Consider the following 21303-nt stretch of genomic DNA (forward strand, 5'->3'; position numbering starts at 1 on the left):
GATACTAATTAATAATTTTAGTATTAATTGAGACTAATTAAGCCATTAATTGATAGTAATTAATAATTTTAGTATTAATTAATACTAATTAAGCAATTAATTGATACTAATTAATTTATAATGGAAATTTTTTTTACAACAATACTTCTATTACATTTTTATCAAATGTATCAATTTTTATATTAATTGATACTAATTAATATTAATTATATTAAATTTTATTAATGAAATAATTTTTTTAAATTAAAACTGAAAAAAATGACAATTATACAGTAAAAAGCTATTTTACCACTTATCAACCAAATACTACTCTGCTACTTAAATCCATAATTCCACAGCTGCACCAAACAGATTAATAACTTATGTTCATAGCTATAAATTATAATCTGTTAAGTTATAATCTATAATTATTTTTTCACAGTTCTACCAAACGGGCCTTTATTTTCTTTCAAATCAAACAGGCAAATTTAAACTTTGTATGTTAATTGGGTCACTAACAATAGTAAAGCGTAACTAACAAATCCATTGGAACCAACAGCAAAGCGCAACTAACAATAATAAAGCGTAACTAACAAATCCATTGGATTATCTGAAGGCACTCTGGCTTCATCTTCAGCCCCCTATAATTAGTCCAACATTGACGCAGTAAAACCCTTCCCTCTGGTTCAACTTTGCCACCTCTCTCTCTCTCTCTCTCTCTCTCTTCTAGCATGCGCTCTGGATATCTCTACATCTTTAACTGGACTTTCACAGCTCAAAAGCAAACCCTCCTCCTGCATTGTCTTTTATGTCTTGTCATATTCTTTGGAACAGTTGGATTTTGTCCCGACTAAATTTTTTACTACATAAATAATTAAAAGGTGTGAATCTCACAAAAATGTTGAGCACACATTCATATATTCATTTATTTGATAAAGAATTTAAAGTTTATAACATTTTCTTTTCTCATTACGAACATATTTTCCACTCATTTCTAACTTTCCTTGTACCAAGGCATCTTCCCTTTTCTAGGTTTTGCTTCCTGTGATTAATGATGGCTTCATACCTCTCTCTCTCTCTCTCATATCATATACTTGAATGATACTATTACTTATTCCTCTGATCCTCTCTGTGTTCTTGGCATCATCACTAATGGATTCTCTTTGTTTCGCAAGCTTTTAAAGGTGTTCATAATCTCTCCAAAAGGGTATTTCTTCTTTTTCTTTACTTAAGATTCTCACATATCCTGATTTTTCTTGTCCCTCCTTTTTTTCCCCGAAAAACTTGCTTCTGAATTGATTAGGGTTGTGATTATACTTCTGTTAGTAATAATGCTTTTGTGTGCTTTACCTTTAAATTAATTGCCTCAAATCATGGATTTTAGCTGGGTACTTTTCTTGTTGCAATTGTCCACATTGCCTTAGGGTTTGGATTCAGAACCAATTCAAAGTAATTGAGTTGAATTGTATCTGAAAAGGGTTAGCATTAACTTGGCCAAAAACATCAGTGGTAGTATTTATAATTGTATTAGGCTGATCTCAAGTTTCAATTGCCAATGTCTCCTTCATATTTTCCTCTCCGGTGGGAAAGCACTGGGGACCAATGGTGGTTTGCTTCCCCACTTGATTGGGCAGCTGCCAAGGGCCACTATGACTTAGTCCGGGAGCTCATTCGCCTAGACGCCAATCACCTTATCAAACTCACCTCTCTCAGGCGAATCCGCCACCTTGAGACTGTCTGGGACGACGAAGAACAGTTTGATGATGTTGCCAAGTGTTGTTCTCAGGTTGCCCAGAAGCTCTTTTTCGAGTGCGAAAGCAAGAGAGGGAAAAATTCCCTCATCCGAGCTGGGCATGGTGGCTGGCTTCTCTACACTGCTGCCTCAGCTGGAGACTTGGGCTTTGCCCGAGACCTGGTTGAAAAAAACCCTCTACTAGTTTTTGGGGAAGGAGAATATGGTGTGACTGATATACTTTATGCTACTGCCAGGAGTAAGAATTGTAAGGTTTTCAGGCTTCTTTTTGATTTTGCAGTGTCACCGAGGTTTTTGGCAGGTGATGGGAGAGAGTTGGAGGAGCATATTGGGGAGATCCCTTGTGATTATAAGTGGGATATGGTGAATAGAGCTGTTCATGCCGCTGCAAGAGGAGGCAATTTGAAGATTTTGAAAGTGCTTGTTGGTGATTGCTTTGATGTTTCGGCTTATAGAGATACTCGAGGTTCAACTGTCTTACATGCCGCAGCTGGCAGAGGCCAGGTTGAGGTGAGGATCTTGCTATTTAGCTTCAAATTTCAATTTCTTAGTTTTTGTTTGGATGGTCAAATCACTAAGTTTTAGCCTACAATGATTTATGTCAGCTGGTTGTATGCATCGTATACCTAATAGCCGGCACTATGAAATTGTAGATAGGAATGGAAAATAAAAAGTCTTGATCTTTCATCCAATTTTAGTTTTTTCTTATCTGTTTCTTTTCTTAAATTTTGCTATGATTATGCTTCCATGTTTTTGGAGTGAAAAGATTTTGGTTTGCTCTACTACATGTAGTAGTATTGGAAGAAGCCAATTACAACAAATATCCAACTGTTGATGTGCCTTTTTAGATACAATTTTATTTTGCACAATGGCATCTACCAAGTGTTCTGTTTGACATCATATATGTGCTAATTGTTAGTCGAGTTGGAGTTGTGAAAATGCATGAATTCTTCATATGAAATGGTTCTTGAAACGATCCTAGGAGCCACAAATTGTTTGCAACTGTAGTTGTACTAGGATCAGCCAACGTACATATAGCATTGATACCTATAGACTTGCACAATTTTGTAAGATTGTACACTAAAAATTAAGGAACAGATAGGCTGCTCATTGGTAATTCTACTGGAGGAAGAAGAATAATACATCACAATTTCAATTATTTGCAGTAGCTTGGTTTTAGAACTTCATAGGCAACCTTGTTATTTGTTCAGGTAGTGAAAGATCTTATAGCATCCTTCGATATCATCAACTCCACGGACAAGTATGGCAACACAGCATTGCATGTAGCTTCCTACAGAGGCCAATTAGCCGTGGTTGAAGCTCTAATTCTTGTATCTCCCTCATCCATCTATATAACAAACAAAGACGGAGAAACTTTCCTACATATGGCGGTGTCTGGTTTTCAAACTCCCAGTTTCAGAAGATTGGATCGACAAATTGAACTTATGACGCAGTTAGTATGTGGAAAATTGTTCGACACCGAAGACATCATAAATGCCAAAAACAACGATGGTAGACCTGCTCTTTATCTGGCCATCATTGGGAACATTCATTCTGATTTAGTCGAGCAAATAATGAGTGTCCGTTCAATTGATGTGAACGATTGCAATTCAAATGGCATGACCCCACTTGATCTCCTCCGGAAGCATCCACGTTCTGCATCATCTGACATACTAACCCGACAGTTAATTTCAGGTGGAGGAATCTCCTATGGTCAGGACTATACAGCAAGCAGAACCATTGCTTCCCACTTAAGGATGAGAAGTATGGGGAGTCCCGAAACTTCTTTCAGAATCTCCGATTCAAAAATATTCTTATACACAGGGATTGAGAATGCATCAGACACCAGTGACTCGACCATAGAAGACTGTAATGAATCAAATTCAAATTACAAAAAACTAGCTTCTATAAATTATGCAGCAGAACGTTTGAAACGCCTGCTCCACTGGCCCAAGATGAAAGAAAGAAAGAACAAGATGCCCAAGAAAATGGTAGATGGAAATGCAGATGAAAATCCAATCCCACTCCGACAAAGATTCGCATCCTTTCCTAACAACAAGAGAACGGTTTCTTTAAGAAGCAGCCTTCCAAGTCCAAACGCAAAAAAGAAATTTGCTTCAGGAATATTAGTGCAGGGTGTTATGCCAGATCTTGCTGTTCCACGTCTTTTGTTTTCTAGTTCATTCTCTAAATCATCAATATCCTCACCCGAATGCTCGGATAAACAAAAATGTGACTACGTTCGGAGTGATATTGCAGGGCCATCTTGTTCAAATCAAATATCTGATAAGAGATTGATGAACCAGTACCTTCGTTTTGGCGTATCAGCACTGAAGGAAGGACTAAGGTAACCTCTCTAATTCTGTAGGTTAGTGAGTTTTATAGCTGCTTTCCAGACTCTCTTTACTATATGGTTGTTGATTGTTTATAGTCCGTTAATTATGTACCTGTAAGTTATTGACTCTCTGTCTGAATTTCAATATTCATTTTCAAACAAGAGAGATGTAATATTATGCAAGATTTTACTGATATTTTAATGAATTCCAAAAATTATTTCTAATTGTGTTTGATCTTACCCGATTCTGATAGAAAAGGTTGAGAGAGCTTTGATAGAGATAGGTCAAAACTGTTAGGGCTAAGAGTGAAGTATGAAATTGTGTCACTAAACTAATTGAGTCTACAATTAAGAAACCGCACACAAAACCCGAAAAAACCCAACCCGTTGCCATCCTAGACAATAGAAAATACTCACTAGGGCCTAAAAGACAAACTACCATAGCAAAATAGACAAGATTTCCAAGAAAAACTAGGACCCAGGAATACATGTGGATTTAACCCCTCTGGAAGATCTTTCACACAGGAAGCCAATACATGTTATGGAGTAAACCACTCACACAATAGCTATCAATAGCAAGAAGAATCATTCACAAACAAGAAAAACTTGACAAACAAATTTACGTGGTTCTGCAGTCTTGGCTATATCATTGCTCACACCAGTTTGACTATACTAAAAGAAGATAAGAAATACAATGCGGTTGCTTATACAGATAACAATATGTGCCGGAAAGAAACTTCTGTACAAGTCCTTCTTTTCTGTATTTCAAAACATTGAACTTAAATTTTGTGGAACCTCATTAGCATTGTCTTGGAAAATGTCACAGATATTTCTATGTCCCTACCTACTATGACCTTTAAACAGTACAATTCCTCCCTAAATTTGAGCTCACACACTGCCTCTGTAGTAGTTTTTTATTTGGGTAAATTACAAACACACATGAGATTTACTTAAATTACAAATTATTCTTTGTGATTCTAAAAATTATATTATGTCCCCAAACGTTTCTAATTTCATAACAGATAGGTCTTTTTATTAATAAATCATCAAGTTAATTAACAGTTTTTAATATTGTTAAAATTTTATTTCAATTAATAATTCAGATAATTATATTATTGTATAGGTGAATAGTTAAAAATTTTACTTTTTTAATTAATTCTATTAAATAAAAAATTCTGACAGCGAGGTATTTGTAATTTTTCAAACCACAAGAGACAATTCGTATTTTAAACAAATCTTAAGGGTGTATTTGTAATTTACCCTTCTTATTTCTTTTCTTTAAAAAAATAGTAAGAAAAAAAAAAACCTAGGGCTGTGTTTGATGGAACTCTAGAAATGTGATTCCAGTCCTTGGTTTGAACTCTATGCTTGATTTGAGCTCTGAAAATGTGATTACATATCTACTTTTGAAAATACGTAGCCGGTCATAAAATCTCTAAACCAACTTATTTTTATTTATTTATAATTTCTAAACCATAAAATCTCCATGCTTGTAGCTGTCATGCATATATATATATATATATATATGTTATAGAGCACATCATGGTGACCTTAGCATGGTTGGACCAAGTAAAATTTGTTGGAAATGGTTGGAAAATTCTGGGTAAAACCAGAATTTTTTCCTAAGTTTGGTTAATTTTTTAGGTGGGCCCCGTGCGTCGTTTGTCACGGGCCAAAGTGGTAACGCGTTCTATGCCGCGTTATGATTCACGTGGTATATTTGATTGCTCAAAACCACTACCGGGTGAATGGGAAATTGAAGCCAAAGTATGCTCCATGGAAATGGAGTTTTGGTGAAAAATCCTTAAAGGTTTGAATAAGGCTTGTCCCACATTGATTTGGTGGAAAGTTTTGAATGGGTTTATAAGGCATGGGTTTGAAACTTGGGGTGTACCCCAAAGGGTACCCAAGTGTTTTAGAGAGGGAGGTTATGGGCAAAATGGTCTAGACCCATTGGACCCAAAAATCACCACGCGCGCACCACCGTCCGATCGAGCAGGTTGGGCTGGGCTTGGGCGCGCGGGTGCGTGGTGTGAGGTTGGGTTGGGTTTGTCCGGCCCAATACCTATCTTTTTAGGTCAAAAATATTTGAATTTTATTTTATTTTTTGAAAAATAAAATTCAGAATTCAAATTAATTCCGGAAATAAACTGGTCCGATTTTTCTGTACACCCAAATAGGTCCCTTTCCGTTTTTATCTGTTTGAATTTTGAACCCAACAGATTTAAATCTGTTTAATTCAAAACCAAACAGGTTTCATACCTGTTCAAACAGGTTTGTACCTGTTTAATTCAAAACCTACAGCCACCAATCCATCTATAAATAGGACAACCCTCATTTGATGTTAAATTCAGAAATTTTGTACTTCATCTCTGCAAATTTATTCTTCATTTTGCTGCATTTAATTTTTGTGAGAAACAGTATAAACACTTAGTGTGCTCGTTAGACAAACAATTTGTAGTGCTGCTATTGTTTGTAGTCGATCATTTCATTCTGGGAGATAGATGTCCACATTCTGAAAGCATCGTGGAGAGGACGAATCTATCTTAAAGACACAGTGTCAAACACTGGACTTAATCAGAATAATATTCAAGATATTAATCAAGTAAGTTATTTATTTATTTTCTGTTTTTATTATTTATTTAAATTAGATTTTAATTTTATTTTTGTAACAAAATAAAATCTTTTTTTATTTATTTAATTCTTTTTCTAGTATGATTTTTGTAATCAAACATTCATTATTCTTTCCTATATTTCTTTTGTATTCTGTTTGTCGTTTAGTACCCAAACAGAATTAATTAATTTAAATGCAGTGAAGATTGTCGAACAATCTTAAGACAGAATCATTTTTGGTATCTTTATTGTATTTAATTTTCTATGATTTCATAAAGACATATTCTGGTTGGAAAAACAAATAGTGGTTTATGCTATTTGACAAACAGTAGTAATATACTGTCTCTTTTCTTTGACAACTAGTAGTAATATACTGATGTCATTAACAATTGCAGGATATTAATTTGTGTTACAGAAAATTATTGTGGTATTTTATTTTTCTAGTTTTAGTAACAAGGAAAATAAAATTATTTTGGTTTATAATTTATTTTCTGGTTTTAGTAATTAGAAAATTAATTTGTGTTTTAATTTTTTTTTTATTTTTGTAATCATAGATTATGGCTACTGCTACTGAAACTGCAACTGGAAGTGGTACTCCGATTGTTACACCAACACCGGTCCCTATCCAGAACCATGTTCATGTACCAATAAATCATGGAGAAAAAATCGGAAAAATTTAACGGTACTGAGTTTAAAAGATGGCAGCAGAAGATGTTGTTTTATCTTACAACTCTTAATTTGGCCCGGTTTCTCCATGAAGAGGCTCCAGCACTTAAAGAAGGTGAAAGTGATCGGCAAGTTGTTGCCGCTGTAGATGCTTGGAAATATTTAGATTTCCTGTGCAGAAACTACATCCTCAATGGCCTTGACAACATACTGTATAATGTTTACAGTCCTTTAAAGTCAGCAAAAGAATTATGGGATTCTTTGGAAAAGAAATACAAGACAGAGGATGCCGGCACAAAGAAATTTGTCGTCGGTAAATTTCTGGACTTTGTTATGGTAGACTTCCAATCGGTAATTTCTCAAGTTCAAAGTTTTCAATTAATTTTACATGATATTCATTCTGAGGGTATGTCTCTGAACGCGTCTTTCCAAGTCGCTGCTTTAGTGGAAAAGTAACCACCGGCTTGGAATGATTTTAAAAATTATTTAAAACATAAACGCAAAGAGATGACTATAGATGAACTTATTGTAAGACTAAGAATTAAGGAAGATAACCGTAAGGCTGAAAAGAAGAATAGGAAAAATCCCATCGAGTCCAAGGTTAATGTGGTTGAACAAGTTCATAAACCACATAACAAAAAGAGGAAGTTTACTAGAGATGGTCCTAAACAAAACGACAACAATGGCAACAAGAAGTTCAAAGGAAAATGCTATAACTGTGGTAAGACTGGACATCGAGCTTCTGACTGCCGCCGCCTTAAGAAGGATCATGGAAGTACAAGCAAAAAGACCCCCAATCAGGCCAATGTGACAGAATTAGATTATATCTCTGATAGGGTGAATGACATCAACCTCTCTGTTGTGGTGTCCGAGGCTAATTTGGTTGGAAATCCCAAGGAATGGTGGGTTGACACTGGAGCAACTCGTCACATTTGTGCGGACAAGAAGATGCTCACTACCTACAATGAGGCTGCAAATGGTGAATAACTTTTCATGGGAAATTCTTTTACTTCTACTTCTACTGTGGCTGGGCAAGGGAAAGTGATCTTGAAGATGACATCAGGAAAATAACTGACCCTCAACAACGTACTGCATGTACTTGACATCCGGAAGAATTTAATTTCTGGTTCTTTGTTAAGTAAAAATGGTTTTAGGCTTGTTTTTTAGTTTGATAAATTTGTATTAATAAAGAGTGGTATGTATGTTGGTAAGGGATACATGAGTGATGGTCTTTAAATTGAATGTAATGACAGTTGTACCGAAAGTTGCTATGAATAAGAATAACATATCTTTTGCTTATATTCTTGAGTCGAATTTATGGGATGGTAGATTAGGACATGTGAATTTTGATGCTTTGCGTAGATTAATTGGTTTAGATTATATACCAAAGTTTGAAATTAATCCTAATCATAAATGTGAAATTTGTATAGAAGCGAAACTAACTAAGGCTCCATTTAAATCAGTTGAAAGGAAAACCGAACCTCGAGAATTAATTCATACAAATGTATGTGATCTTAAATTTGTTCAAACTAGAGGAGGTAAAACGTATTTCATAACATTTATCGATGATTGCACAAGATATTGTTATGTTTATTTACTTAGAAGTAAAGATGAAACCTTAGAAATGTTTAAACTCTACAAAACAGAAGTTGAAAATCAACTTGGTAAAACCATTAAAATGGTTAGAAATGATAGGGGTGGTGAATATGATGCACCATTGAATGAATTTTGTGTACAACATGGCATTATTCACCAAACCACAGCACCTTATTCTCCACAGCAAAATGGAATTGCTGAAAGGAAGAATAGAACCCTAAAAGAAATGATGAATGCCATGTTACTAAGTTCAGGCTTACCACAGAACTTGTGGGGGGAAGCAATATTGTCTGCTAATTATGTTCTTAACAGAATACCCCACAAGAAAACTAACAACACTCCTTATGAATTGTGGAAATGTCGACTGCCTTCCTACAAATACTTAAAAGTGTGGGGGTGTTTGGCAAAAGTTGAAGTTTCTATTCCAAAAAAGACTAATATTGGACCAAAAATAGTAGATTGTATGTTTATTGGTTATGCTCAGAACAGTAGTGCATATCGGTTTCTAATTTATAAATCAGAAATACCTGATATAAATGTGAACACTATTATAGAGTCAAGGAATGCTGTGTTTTTTGAACATGTTTTTCCTTACAATAAAGGACAGGAATTAAGTTTACAGAAAAAAACTTATGATTGTACACAAAGTCAAGAGACTAATGACAATCAAACACAAGAGACTAGTAATAATCTCGATCAACATGATTTAACTGATGATAAACCAAGACGAAGTAAGAGAACGAGAACATCAAAATCCTTTGGTCCAGATTTTCTGACATACTTGTTAGAAAATGAACCTCAAAACTTTAAGGAAGCAATGACAGGTCCTGAAGCACCTTTGTGGAAAGAGGCTGTTAATAATGAAATTGAATCCATTATGCCAAAATCATACTTGGGAATTGTTGGATCTTCCACTAGGTTCTAAACCTCTTGGATATAAGTGGATATTCAAGAGAAAAATGAAAGCAGATGGTTCAATAGACAAGTATAAAGCAAGACTTGTAGTAAAAGGTTACAGACAAAAGAAAAGTTTGAACTATTTTGACACATATTCTCCTATAACTAGAATAACATCTATTCACATGCTTATTGCTATAGCAGAGTTGTTTAATTTAGAGATACATCAAATGGATGTTAAGACAACTTTCTTAAACGGTGATCTAAATGAAGAGATCTATATGGAGCAACCCGAAGGGTTTGTAGTGTCAGGGCAAGAAAAAAAAGTTTATCGACTTGTAAAGTCTCTTTATGGATTAAAATAAGCACCTAAGCAATGGCATGAAAAATTTGATCATGCAATGCTTACTAATGGGTTTAAGATAAACAAATGTGACAAATGCGTCTATGTTAAAAACACTGACCAAGGATATGTCATAGTTTGTCTTTATGTGGATGACATGCTTATCATTGGAAGCAGTCAAAATATGATCAAATCAACTAAGCAAATGCTTAACAAAAGATTTGATATGAAAGATATGGGGGTCGCAAATGTGATATTAGGAATGAAAATTACTAAAGCATCTGACGGATATGCATTATCTCAATCTCATTATATTGAGAAAATTCTTGATAAATTTATCAAGGATGATTTGAATGTAGTTAGAACACCTATAGACATCAGTCTTTATTTATCGAAAAATAAAGGTGATGCAGTGTCTCAGTTAAAATACTCCTAAATCATTGGTAGCCTAATGTACCTAATGAATTGTACTCGTCCTGACATAGCTTATGAAGTCAGTAAATTGAGTAGGTACACTGGTAACCCCGGAGAAGACCAATGGAAAGCGATCATACGGGTTCTTAGATATCTAAGATTCACCCGTGATCATGGTTTGAACTTTACTCGATATCCAGCAGTACTTAAAGGGTATTGTGATGTAAATTAGATATCTGATACTAAAGATTCAAAATGTACAAGTGGATATGTCTTTACTCTGGGAGGCGCTGCTGTTTCTTGAAATCCACGAAACAAACTTGCATCGCACGATCCACAATGGAATCCGAGTTCATTGCTTTAGACAAAGCATGAGAAGAAGCAGAATGGCTTCATCACTTCTTAGAAGACATTTCAATGTGGCCAAAACCCGTGCCAGCTATTTGCATTCATTGTGACAGTCAATCTGCAATAGGCAAGGCACAGAATCACATGTATAACGGTAAGTCACGACATATTCGTCGTCAACATAATACTGTAAGGCAATTGTTGTCAAATGGAATAATCTCAATAGATTATATAAAATCTAAAGAGAATATTGCGAATCTGTTAACAAAAGGTTTGACAAAAGAGCTAGTGTATAGTTCATCGAAGGGGATGGGATTAAAGCCTATTACATAAGCGTCATCATAATGGAAACCCTACTTATATGACTGGAGATCCCAAGAACTAAGTTCAAAGGGACAACTAAGTTATGTGTGGCTCGCCAGAAATCACCAAGGGATTAAAATTCCCTAACCATTCCTATGGTGAGAGTGATATCTGCAACATATATTGTATACAGGAGTATAAGGATAAGCTTTGTTTTTAATGATTACTTATATCTTGATTGAGGCATAAAATCAAGACGAGTATAAGGAGACACTCATAATAAGAATCACCTATATGAGTGTCGAACTGGGGCCAGTTCTACGAGAATGAAAAATGCTAAATTCTCTAGAAACACTCATGAAAACCAGGAGCGTTCAAGGCCAAAATAAACACAACAGTGAGAACCACGATGTGTTAAAAGATATTTTGTATGAAATCTATTGTCTTGGCTTATACAAACGGCTGAACAATTCAAGGCATTGCATCCATTGGTTAGCTAGTAAGTCCAATAGGTTATCACTAGGGAAGGTTCAAGGCCGAAAGCTACCTATCCTAATGCAAGATATTTTCGACTTATACTCTTTTGATAAAGTCTGCATATTGTTGCATTTCCGTTGTCATCAAATTCCATTCATGTGGGGGATTGTCTGCATATTGTTGCATTTCCGTTGTCATCAAATTCCATTCATGTGGGGGATTGTTAGAAATGGTTGGAAAATTCTAGGTAAAATCAGAATTTTTTCCTAAGTTTGGTCTATTTTTTAGATGGGTCCCGTGCGTCGTTTGTCGCGGGTCAAAGTGGTAACGCGTTCTATGCCACATTATGATTCACGTGGTATATTTGGTTGCTCAAAACCATTACCGGGTGAATAGGAAATTGAAGCCAAAGTATGCCCCATGGAAATGGAGTTTTGGTGAAAAATCCTTAAAGGTTTGAATAAGGCTTGTCCCACATTGATTTGGTGGGAAGTTTTGAATGAGTTTATAAGGCATAGGATTGGAACTTAGGGTGTGCCCCAAGGGGTACCCAAGTGTTTTAGAGAGGGAGGTTACGGACAAAATGGGCTAGACCCATTGGACCCAAAAATCACCACGCTCGCGCCGTCGCCGCCGTCCGGGCAGGCGGGCTGGGCTTGGGCGCAGGTACGTGGTGTGAGGTTGGGTTAGGCTTGTCCAGCCCAATACCTATCTTTTTAGGTCAAAAATATTTGAATTTAATTTAATTTTTTGAAAAATAAAATTCAGAATTCAAATTAATTCCGGAAATAAACTGGTCTGGTTTTTCTATACACCCAAACAGGTCCCTTCCCGTTTTTATCTGTTTGAATTTTGAACCCAACAAATTTAAATCTGTTTAATTCAAAACCAAACAGGTTTCATACCTGTTCAAACAGGTTTGCACCTGTTTAATTCAAAACCTGCAGCCACCAATCTATCTATAAATAGGACAGCTCTCATTTGATGTTAGATTCAGAAATTTCGTACTTCACCTCTGCAAATTTATTCTTCATTTTGCTGCATTTAATTTTTGTGAGAAACAGTATAAACACTTAATGTGTTCGTTAGGCAAACAATTTGTAGTGCTGCTATTATTTGTAGTTGATCATTTCATCCTGGAAGATAGACATTCACATTCTGAAAGCACCGTGGAAAGGACAAATCTGTCTTAAGGACAAATTTTGTTTTTGTAACAAAATAAAATCTGTTTTTATTTATTTAATTCTTTTTTCTAGTTTGATTTTTGTAATCAAACATTCATTATTCTTTCCTATATTTCTTTTGTATTCTATTTGTCCTTTAATACCCAAACAAAATTAATTAATTTAAATACAATGAAAATTGTCCAACAAAACTTTCACACCAATCATGTCATTAGTTTTAAAAACCATTAAAATCAAATTTTATATTTGCTATGAATTGTCGAACAAACATCTTTTTCAAGTTTGAATAAGAACCCCATAAAAATACCATCCTAGCTAATCAAAATTTTCCACCTAAACATTTGGAGCTTGTTTGGTCTGTATTTTAAAATATAATTTTTTAAAAAAAAATTAAAAATTTTCTTCGGTTCAAATATTTTAAAAAAAAAATTAAGAATCACTTTCTCTTTTCTACACATCAATCAATCACTTTTTTCTCTCTCATCTCTTCTTCTCAATTACTTTTTCTTTCACACACATCTACTCAATTACAGCAAAATATTAAATCATTCTAAATTCCCAAACTCCAAAATTATTTTTAAAATATACAAGCAAACGAATCAAAAAAATTTCTAAACTCTCTCTAAAATATCAAATCATTCAAGTAACCATATTTTTCAACATTAATTTTCTATGGATTCAGTTAAGGACATTTTGAAGAAAAAAAAAAATTGTACCTCTTTGAGCATTAGTCTTAATTTCAATAGATAAATATATTTTCTTCGATAGGTTGTTAGACAGAAGTCTCTGAGCGGTTTCGATTATATGTAGTTTTTGTGATGTTTGTTAGACAGAAGTCTCTGAGCGGTTTCGATTATATGTAGTTTTTGTGATGTTTTAAATGAATGGGGACCAATTCTACTATGTTGCAGTTGATTTCTAGTTGAGTATCAACTATTTTGGAAGTAGTGATTATCTTTCACAATTAATGATAATAGTAATAATAATAATAAAACATGGATATGGCCGGCGAATATAAAAAAATAAAAATAAAACCAAGCTTCTCACATTAATTGAGTGGATCATGAAAAGTTTAGGTTGCATGGTGCTCTGATTTAATAGGTGGTATTGACTTGATTGATCTTGATCAATTGGGCGTGAGCATAGATCAATTCTATTTATTCTATTTTTTGTAATTTCATTTTGGTTGACAATAACAGGTATATATAGGAGTATTTTGAAAAATTAATAAAAAGTTGACTTTTTGACTTTCCTTAGCTTAGTTTATTTTTTTGTGAGTAAGTTATGTGAGATGTGATGTGACTCAAAATGAATAAAAAGTTAAAAATTGACTTTTTACCAGCTTTCCAAAATACTCCACAGTACAATGGCATTTTAAGATTATTTAGTGTGGATAGTTTCATTTGCTTCTCATTTTGCCAACAGATTTACTAGCCTATCACCCGTGCTATGCACAGAATAATTATAGATATTTATATTTATTTTAATTTTTTTTTAATATATAAATTATGTTTTTTAAGATTTTTTATAAAAATAATTTAACAATCTTATCACTAACCATAGTGTACAGAAGAAATTAAAAAAGGCTACTGCAGTAACTATGCACGGGCTGTATCTATAATTATTTGTATGAAGGGATTTTAAATGTTAATTAGGGATTTTGAGCAAATCAATAAATGCTGGCATGTGAATTGAAAAAAGTTAATAAATGCTGATCAGGAGATTTTGACCAAATCAATAAATGCTGAATTTTTTTTTTTAAATCAAAAATTTAGAAAATTAAGATTGAGAGATTGGAGCTCCCACAGGGCTTGGGGTTTAGAAACTCCCTTTTTCCTTAATATATTTACAATCTATCTATACTATATATTAAGCAAAAGGGGATTTTTAACCCCCAAGGCCTGCGGGAGCTTCAATATGCCAATTCTAATTTTCTAATTTTTTGTTTTTAAAAAAAAATTAATCTCAGCATTTATTAACTTCTCTCAACCCACAAGACTTTTTGACTTCTCTCATAATTATTGCAGTACCTTTTCCAAAACAAATAATTTGTATATTAAAAAAAATTTAAAACAAATGTAAATGTCTATATCTATATCTATCTATTTGTGGGAGTTCCAATATCTGAACCTTAATTTCTTAATTTTTTTGATTTTTTTTGAAAAAAAAAAACCTTAGCACTTATTAAATTATTTCAAGTCTTTTTAACTTCTCCAATATACACACTCTTTTTAACTTTTCACATACCTATTACAAACAGTGAGTTTCATTTTTGTTTTCTCCTTCTTGACTTCTTACTTCTACACTTTCAATTTCAGTGACCACGTATGCAAACAGTAAATTTTCTTTTTGTTTTCTCCTTCTTGACTTTTCCTTCTGTTTACTATTTTAATATTGTAGTTAGATATCACATAAAAATATTTGTGATTTGTCTAGCGAATAAAAAATTATAATTTGATTTTTTTAACATGATTGAAGTTAGATAAACATCAACCCTCACAAAGAGAAAAATGTGATTATAATTAGTTGAATGATTCTTTTTTTAAAATGTAATTGTAGTTAGTTTAATAGTTCTTTTTATTTATTTATTTATTTTATTATGAGAAAAATGTGATATGATTGTAGTTTGTTCAATGTTTTTTTTTTTTAATATGATTGTTGTAGTTAGTTTAATAATTTTTTTTAATGTTATTTATTCTTTTTATTTATTATTTTAATTTTATTTTTGATTTTTTAATATGATTGAAGTTAGATAAATATAAATCCTCACAAAGAGAAAAATGTGATTATAATTAGTTGAATAAATTTTTTTTTAATGTGATTGTAGTTAGGTAATAGTTCTTTTTTTTTTTTTATTTATTTTATTATGGGAAAAATGTGATGTGATTTTAGTTTGTTCAATGGCTCTTTTTTTTAATATGATTGTTGCAGTTAGTTCAATATTTTTTTTTAATGTTGTTTAATCTTTTTATTTACTATTTTAATTTCTTTTTTTTTAATGTGATTGTAGTTAGTTTAATAGTTCTTTTTTTTCATTTATTTATTTTATTATGGGAAAAATGTGATGTGATTGTAATTTGTTCAATGGCTCTTTTTTTTAATATGATTGTTATAATTAGTTCAATGGTTTTTTTTTAATGTTATTTAATATTTTTATCTACTATTTTATTTTTATTTTTGATTTTTTAATATGATTGAAATTAGATAAATATAAATCCTCACAAAAAGAAAAATGTGATCATAATTAGTTGAATGATTCTTTTCTTTTAATGTGATTGTAGTTAGTTTAATAGTTTTTTTTTTCATTTATTTATTTTATTATGGAAAAAATGTGATGTGATTGTAGTTTGTTCAATTACTCTTTTTTTTAATATGATTGTTGTAGTTAGTTCAATAGTTTTTTTTTAATATTATTTAATATTTTTATTTACTATTTTAATTTTATTTTTAATATGATTGAAGTTAGATAAACATTAACACTCACAAAGAAAAAAAAAATGTGATTGTAGTTAGTTCAATGGTTCTTTTTTTTTTAAATGTGATTGTAGTTAGTCAATGGTTCTTTTTTCATTTTTTTTTATTTTATTATGGGAAAAATGTGATGTGATTGTAGTTTGTTTAATGGTTCTTTTTTTAAATGTGATTTAATCTTTTATTTACTGTTTTAATGGTTTTTCTTTACAATTATTTGTGAAAAAATATGATTGTAGTTAGATAGCATAAAAATATTTGTGATTTGATTTGATTTTTTTTCTGATTTGATTTTTAAAGTACCAATTATTGATAATGATTAGATTATATTTTGAAAAAAAAAATTGTAATTGATTTTTTTAACTCACTATGTTTTTTGAAAAAAAAATTATTGTGTCTTTTTAACTATCAATTCACTTAATTTGTGATTTGATTTTTAACTCACTGTGTTTTTTGAAAAACAAAATGGATTGTACTCATTAGGGTCACATAATGTACCAATTATTGATGATGATTAGATTACATTTTGACCAAAAAAATTGTAATTGATCTTTTTAACTCACTATGTTTTTTGAAAAATAAATTATTGTGTTTTTTAATTATTAATTGACTTAATTTGTGATTGATTTTTTTAATTATTGATGATGATTAGATAGCATTAAAAAAATTATTATTTGTATGATTGAAGTTATCTCCTTTTGTTTATAATTTTATTTTTTAATATGATTGAAATTAGATAAAAATAAACACTCACAAAAAGAAAAATGTGATTGTAATTTGTTCAATGGTTCTAAATAATCTTTTTTATTTTTACTATATATTAAGCAAAAGGGGGTTTTTAACCTCCAAGGCCTGTAGGAGATTCAATATCCCAATTAGAATTTTCTATATTTTCTATTTTTTATTTAAAAAAAATCTCAGCATTTATTGATTTGGTCAAAATCTCATAATCCGCATTTATTAAATTTTTTCAATCCACATGTTTTTCCACATGCCTGCATGCCTGCATATATTGATTTGGTCAAAATTCTCTGATCAACATTTAAAATCCCCTCATACAAATAATTATAGATACAATCCGTATATAGTTACTGCAGTACCATTTTCAACTTCTCTCATACACTATGGTTAGTGATAAGATTGTTAAATTATTTTTATAAAAAATCTTAAAAAACATAATTTATATATTAAAAAAAATCTAAAACAAATATAAATATCTATAAGTATCTCGTGCATAACACGGGTGATAGGCTAGTTATCTATATATGTGAATTGCGATTTTTAAATATCTTTTTTTTTTTTAAATGTCTCCTTTTTTTCCTTTTTTATATTATATCAAAGTTTAATATCTTGATAATAATCATGTGTTGGACTTTTCAAGGAATTAAATGTCTTCTTTTTTTTATTATAATATATTAAAGTTTAATATTTTGATAATAATCATATGTGTTGAACTTTTCAAGAAATTTTTTTTATACTTGTTCTTAATGTATTAAAGTGTTAGTATGAGGGATAATAATCATATGTGTTGGGACTTTTCAAGAAATTTATATGTATTGGATTTTAAAGAATTTGTTTTATGCTTGTTCTTAATGCATTAAAGTGTTATTATGAGGGTAAGACTTGGGGGTTGTGAGAAGTTAATAAATGCTAAGGTTTTTTTTTTTAAAATCAAAAAGTCAAGAAATTTAGATTGTGAGATTGAAACTCCCACAAGGTTTGGGATTAAAAACCCCATTTTACTTAATATATACTAGTCTATCACCCGTGCTATGCACGGGATAATTATAGATATTTATATTTTTTTTAGATTTTTTTTAATATATAAATTATGTTTTTTAAGATTTTTTATAAAAATAATTTAACAATCTTTAAATGCTGATCAGGGAATTTTGACCAAATCAATAAATGCAAGCATGTGTAAAGACATGTAGATTGAAAAAAGTTAATAAATGCTGATCAGGAGATTTTGACCAAATCAATAAACGTTGAGTTTTTTTTTTTTAATAAAAAATTTAAAAAATTCAGATTGGGATATTGAAGCTCCCACAGGCCTTAGGGATTAAAAACCCCCTTTTACTTAATATATAGTATAGACTAGCATATCACCCGTCCTATGCACGGGATTAAATTTTAAAAAAAAAAATATTCATAGTTATGTCAAACATATTTTTAAATTATTAGCATAAAATATATGTAATTTTAAAAGGAAATATTGACATTGCATAATTAAAGTAACAAAAATAAGAATTTATTACATTTGTTCGAAATTCACTGAATAAATAAAACAAAAACTAACTAAAATCTAAATTGTTGTGCGCCTTCCATCAGCATTCATGCATTGTCAACATGACAGCTAGTATTATAATTAATGAACAACTCATATATTATGTATTTATAAAATGCTATAAAGTAAAAATGTTATACTTACATTTTTTTTTTTTTTACTTTCTGAAAGGTATAAACATTCTTTAGACCAATCTATAATTATAATTTTTTTTTGGTCAAAATACAATCTAATCATTATCAATAATTGGTACATTATGTGACACTAATGAGTACAATCCATTTTGTTTTTCAAAAAATACAGTGATTTAAAAATCAAATCACAAATTAAGTGAATTGATAGTTAAAAAAACACAATAATTTTTTTTCAAAAAACACAGTAAGTTAAAAAAATCAATTACAATTTTTTTTTTTCAAAATACAATCTAATCATTAACAATAATTGGTACTTTAAAAATCAAATAAAAAAATCAAATCAAATCAAATCACAAATATTTTTATGCTATCTAACTACAATAATATTTTTTTCATAAATAATTGTAAAAAAAAATCATTAAAACAGTAAATAAAAGATTAAATCACATTAAAATAAAGAACCATTGAACAAATTACAATCACATCACATTTTTTCTATAATAAAAAAAATAAATAAATGAAAAAAAGAACCATTGACTAACTACAATCACATTAAAAAAAAAAACCATTAAACTAACTACAATCACATTTTTTTCTTTGTGAGTGCTTTATATTTATCTAATTTCAATCATATTAAAAATAAAATTAAAATAGTAAATAAAAAGATTCAATAACATTAAAAAAAAATATTGAACTAACAACAAGATGTGCAGAAAAGTACAGAGATGATGTGATGGAAAAAAGATAAAAATATAAAAAGTGTGTACCTATTTAGGATAGCCAAACTTGGCCATAATCACATTTTTCTCTTTTTGAGGGTTTATATTTATCTAGCTTCAATCATATTAAAAAATCAAAATTAAAATTAAAATAGTAAATAAAAAGATTAAATAACATTAAAAAAAAACCATTGAACTAACTACAACAATTATATTAAAAAAAAAGAGTCATTGAACAAACTACAATCACATCACATTTTTCCCATAATAAAATAAATAAATGAAAAAAAAACTATTAAACTAATTACAATCGCATTAAAAAAAAATTCATTCAACTAATTATAATCACATTTTTCTTTTTGTGAGGGTTTATATTTATCTAATTTCAATCATATTAAAAAATCAAATTATAATTTTTTATTCGCTAGACAAATCACAAATATTTTTATGTGTTATCTAATTACAATATTAAAATAGTAAACAAAAGGAAAAGTCAAGAAGGAGAAAACAAAAAGAAGACTACTGTTTGCATACGTGGTCACTGAAGTTGAAAGTGTAGAAGTGAGAAGTTAAGAAGGAGAAAGCAGGAAAAAAAAATTTATTAAACTAACTACAATCACATTAAAAAAAAAAACATTCAACTAATTATAATCACATTTTTCGCTTTGTGAGGGTTTATATTTATCTAATTTCAATCATATTAAAAAATCAAATTATAATTTTTTATTCGCTAGACAAATTACAAATATTTTTATACGCTATCTAACTACAATATTAAAACAGTAAATAAAATGAAAAGTCAAGAAGGAGAAAACGAAAAGAAGACTTACTGTTTGCATACGGGGTCACTGAAGTTGAAAGTGTAGAAGTGAGAAGTCAAGAAAGAGAAAGCAAAAAGGAGACTCACTGTTTGCAATAAGTATGTGAAAAGTTAAAAAGAGTATATGTATTGGAGAAGTTAAAAAGACGCAAAAGAATTTAATAAGTGTTAATTTTTATTTTTTTAAGAAAAAATCAAAAAAATTAAGAGAGAGAGAGAGAGAGAAAAAAAAAAAAAGAAGCAAGGAACGTGGGCGCTTAACCGAGGAGGTACCTCTAAGGCAAATGCCCTTTTTATCATCACATGTACACACCACATAGCAACATAGCCATAGCCTCTCTCTCTCTCTCTCTCTCTCTCCATTTATCAACCGTAGTGTAATTATAATCTTTGAACCAATCACCAAGCAACCCCCAATATTATATTGGAACTCTCACAAAATTTGTGAGTTAGATATAGATATAAATAAATAGACAGATATAGATATAGAGATAGATATTTATATTTGTTTTAAATTTTTTTTAATATATAAATTATTTGTTTTGGAAAAGGTACTGTAGTAATTATGAGAGAAGTCAAAAAGTCTTGTGGGTTGAGAGAAATTAATAAATGCTGAAGTTAATTTTTTTTTTTGAAAAAAAGACAAAAAAATTAGAAAATTAGGATTGATATATTGAAGCTCCCACAGGCCTTGAGGGTTAAAAACCCCCTTTTGCTTAATATATAGTATAGATAGATAGATAGATTTATAGATAGATAGATAAGTTGTGATTTTTAAATGTTTTTTTTTTTAAATGTCTTCTTTTTTTCATTTTTATATTATATTAAAATTTAATATTTTGATAATAATCATATGTGTTGGACTATTCAAGGAATTAAATGTCTTTTTTTATTATTATTATATCATATTAAAGTTTAATATTTTGATAATAATCATATGTGTTGGACTTTTTAAGAAATTTTT

The 21303-nt window shown here is 30.6% G+C and overlaps 1 protein-coding gene across 2 annotated transcripts; it reads left to right on the forward strand.

Annotated features, from left to right (window-relative positions):
* The first annotated feature begins 646 nt into the window (after positions 1-646).
* Positions 647-8645, forward strand: LOC114273309 (uncharacterized). Of its 2 annotated transcripts, XR_014328450.1 has the most exons (4): positions 648-2242; positions 2944-4079; positions 6547-6672; positions 7235-8645. XR_014328450.1 is itself a non-coding variant. In XM_028215074.2 (3 exons), the coding sequence occupies exons 1-3, from the start codon at positions 1535-1537 to the stop codon at positions 7329-7331; spliced, it is 1941 nt and encodes a 646-aa protein (XP_028070875.2). In that variant the 5' UTR covers positions 647-1534; the 3' UTR covers positions 7332-8645. The 2 variants fall into 2 exon arrangements, 1 of the variants encoding a protein (XP_028070875.2); XM_028215074.2 differs by lacking the exon at positions 6547-6672 and having other exon boundaries at positions 647-2242.
* The last annotated feature ends 12658 nt before the right edge of the window (positions 8646-21303 follow it).

This window comes from Camellia sinensis, chromosome 4 (assembly GCF_055761805.1).
Source record: "Camellia sinensis isolate YWXY chromosome 4, ASM5576180v1, whole genome shotgun sequence".
In the NCBI taxonomy this organism is placed as follows: domain Eukaryota; kingdom Viridiplantae; phylum Streptophyta; class Magnoliopsida; order Ericales; family Theaceae; genus Camellia; species Camellia sinensis.

Coding starts and splice junctions, on each gene's coding strand:
- LOC114273309 (XM_028215074.2), top strand. CDS start 1,535: ATGTCTCCTTCATATTTTCCTCTCCGGTGGGAAAGCACTGGGGACCAA. Junction 2,243..2,943: donor CTGGCAGAGGCCAGGTTGAG/GTGAGGATCTTG, acceptor TTATTTGTTCAG/GTAGTGAAAGATCTTATAGC. Junction 4,080..7,234: donor GCACTGAAGGAAGGACTAAG/GTAACCTCTCTA, acceptor TTGTAATCATAG/ATTATGGCTACTGCTACTGA.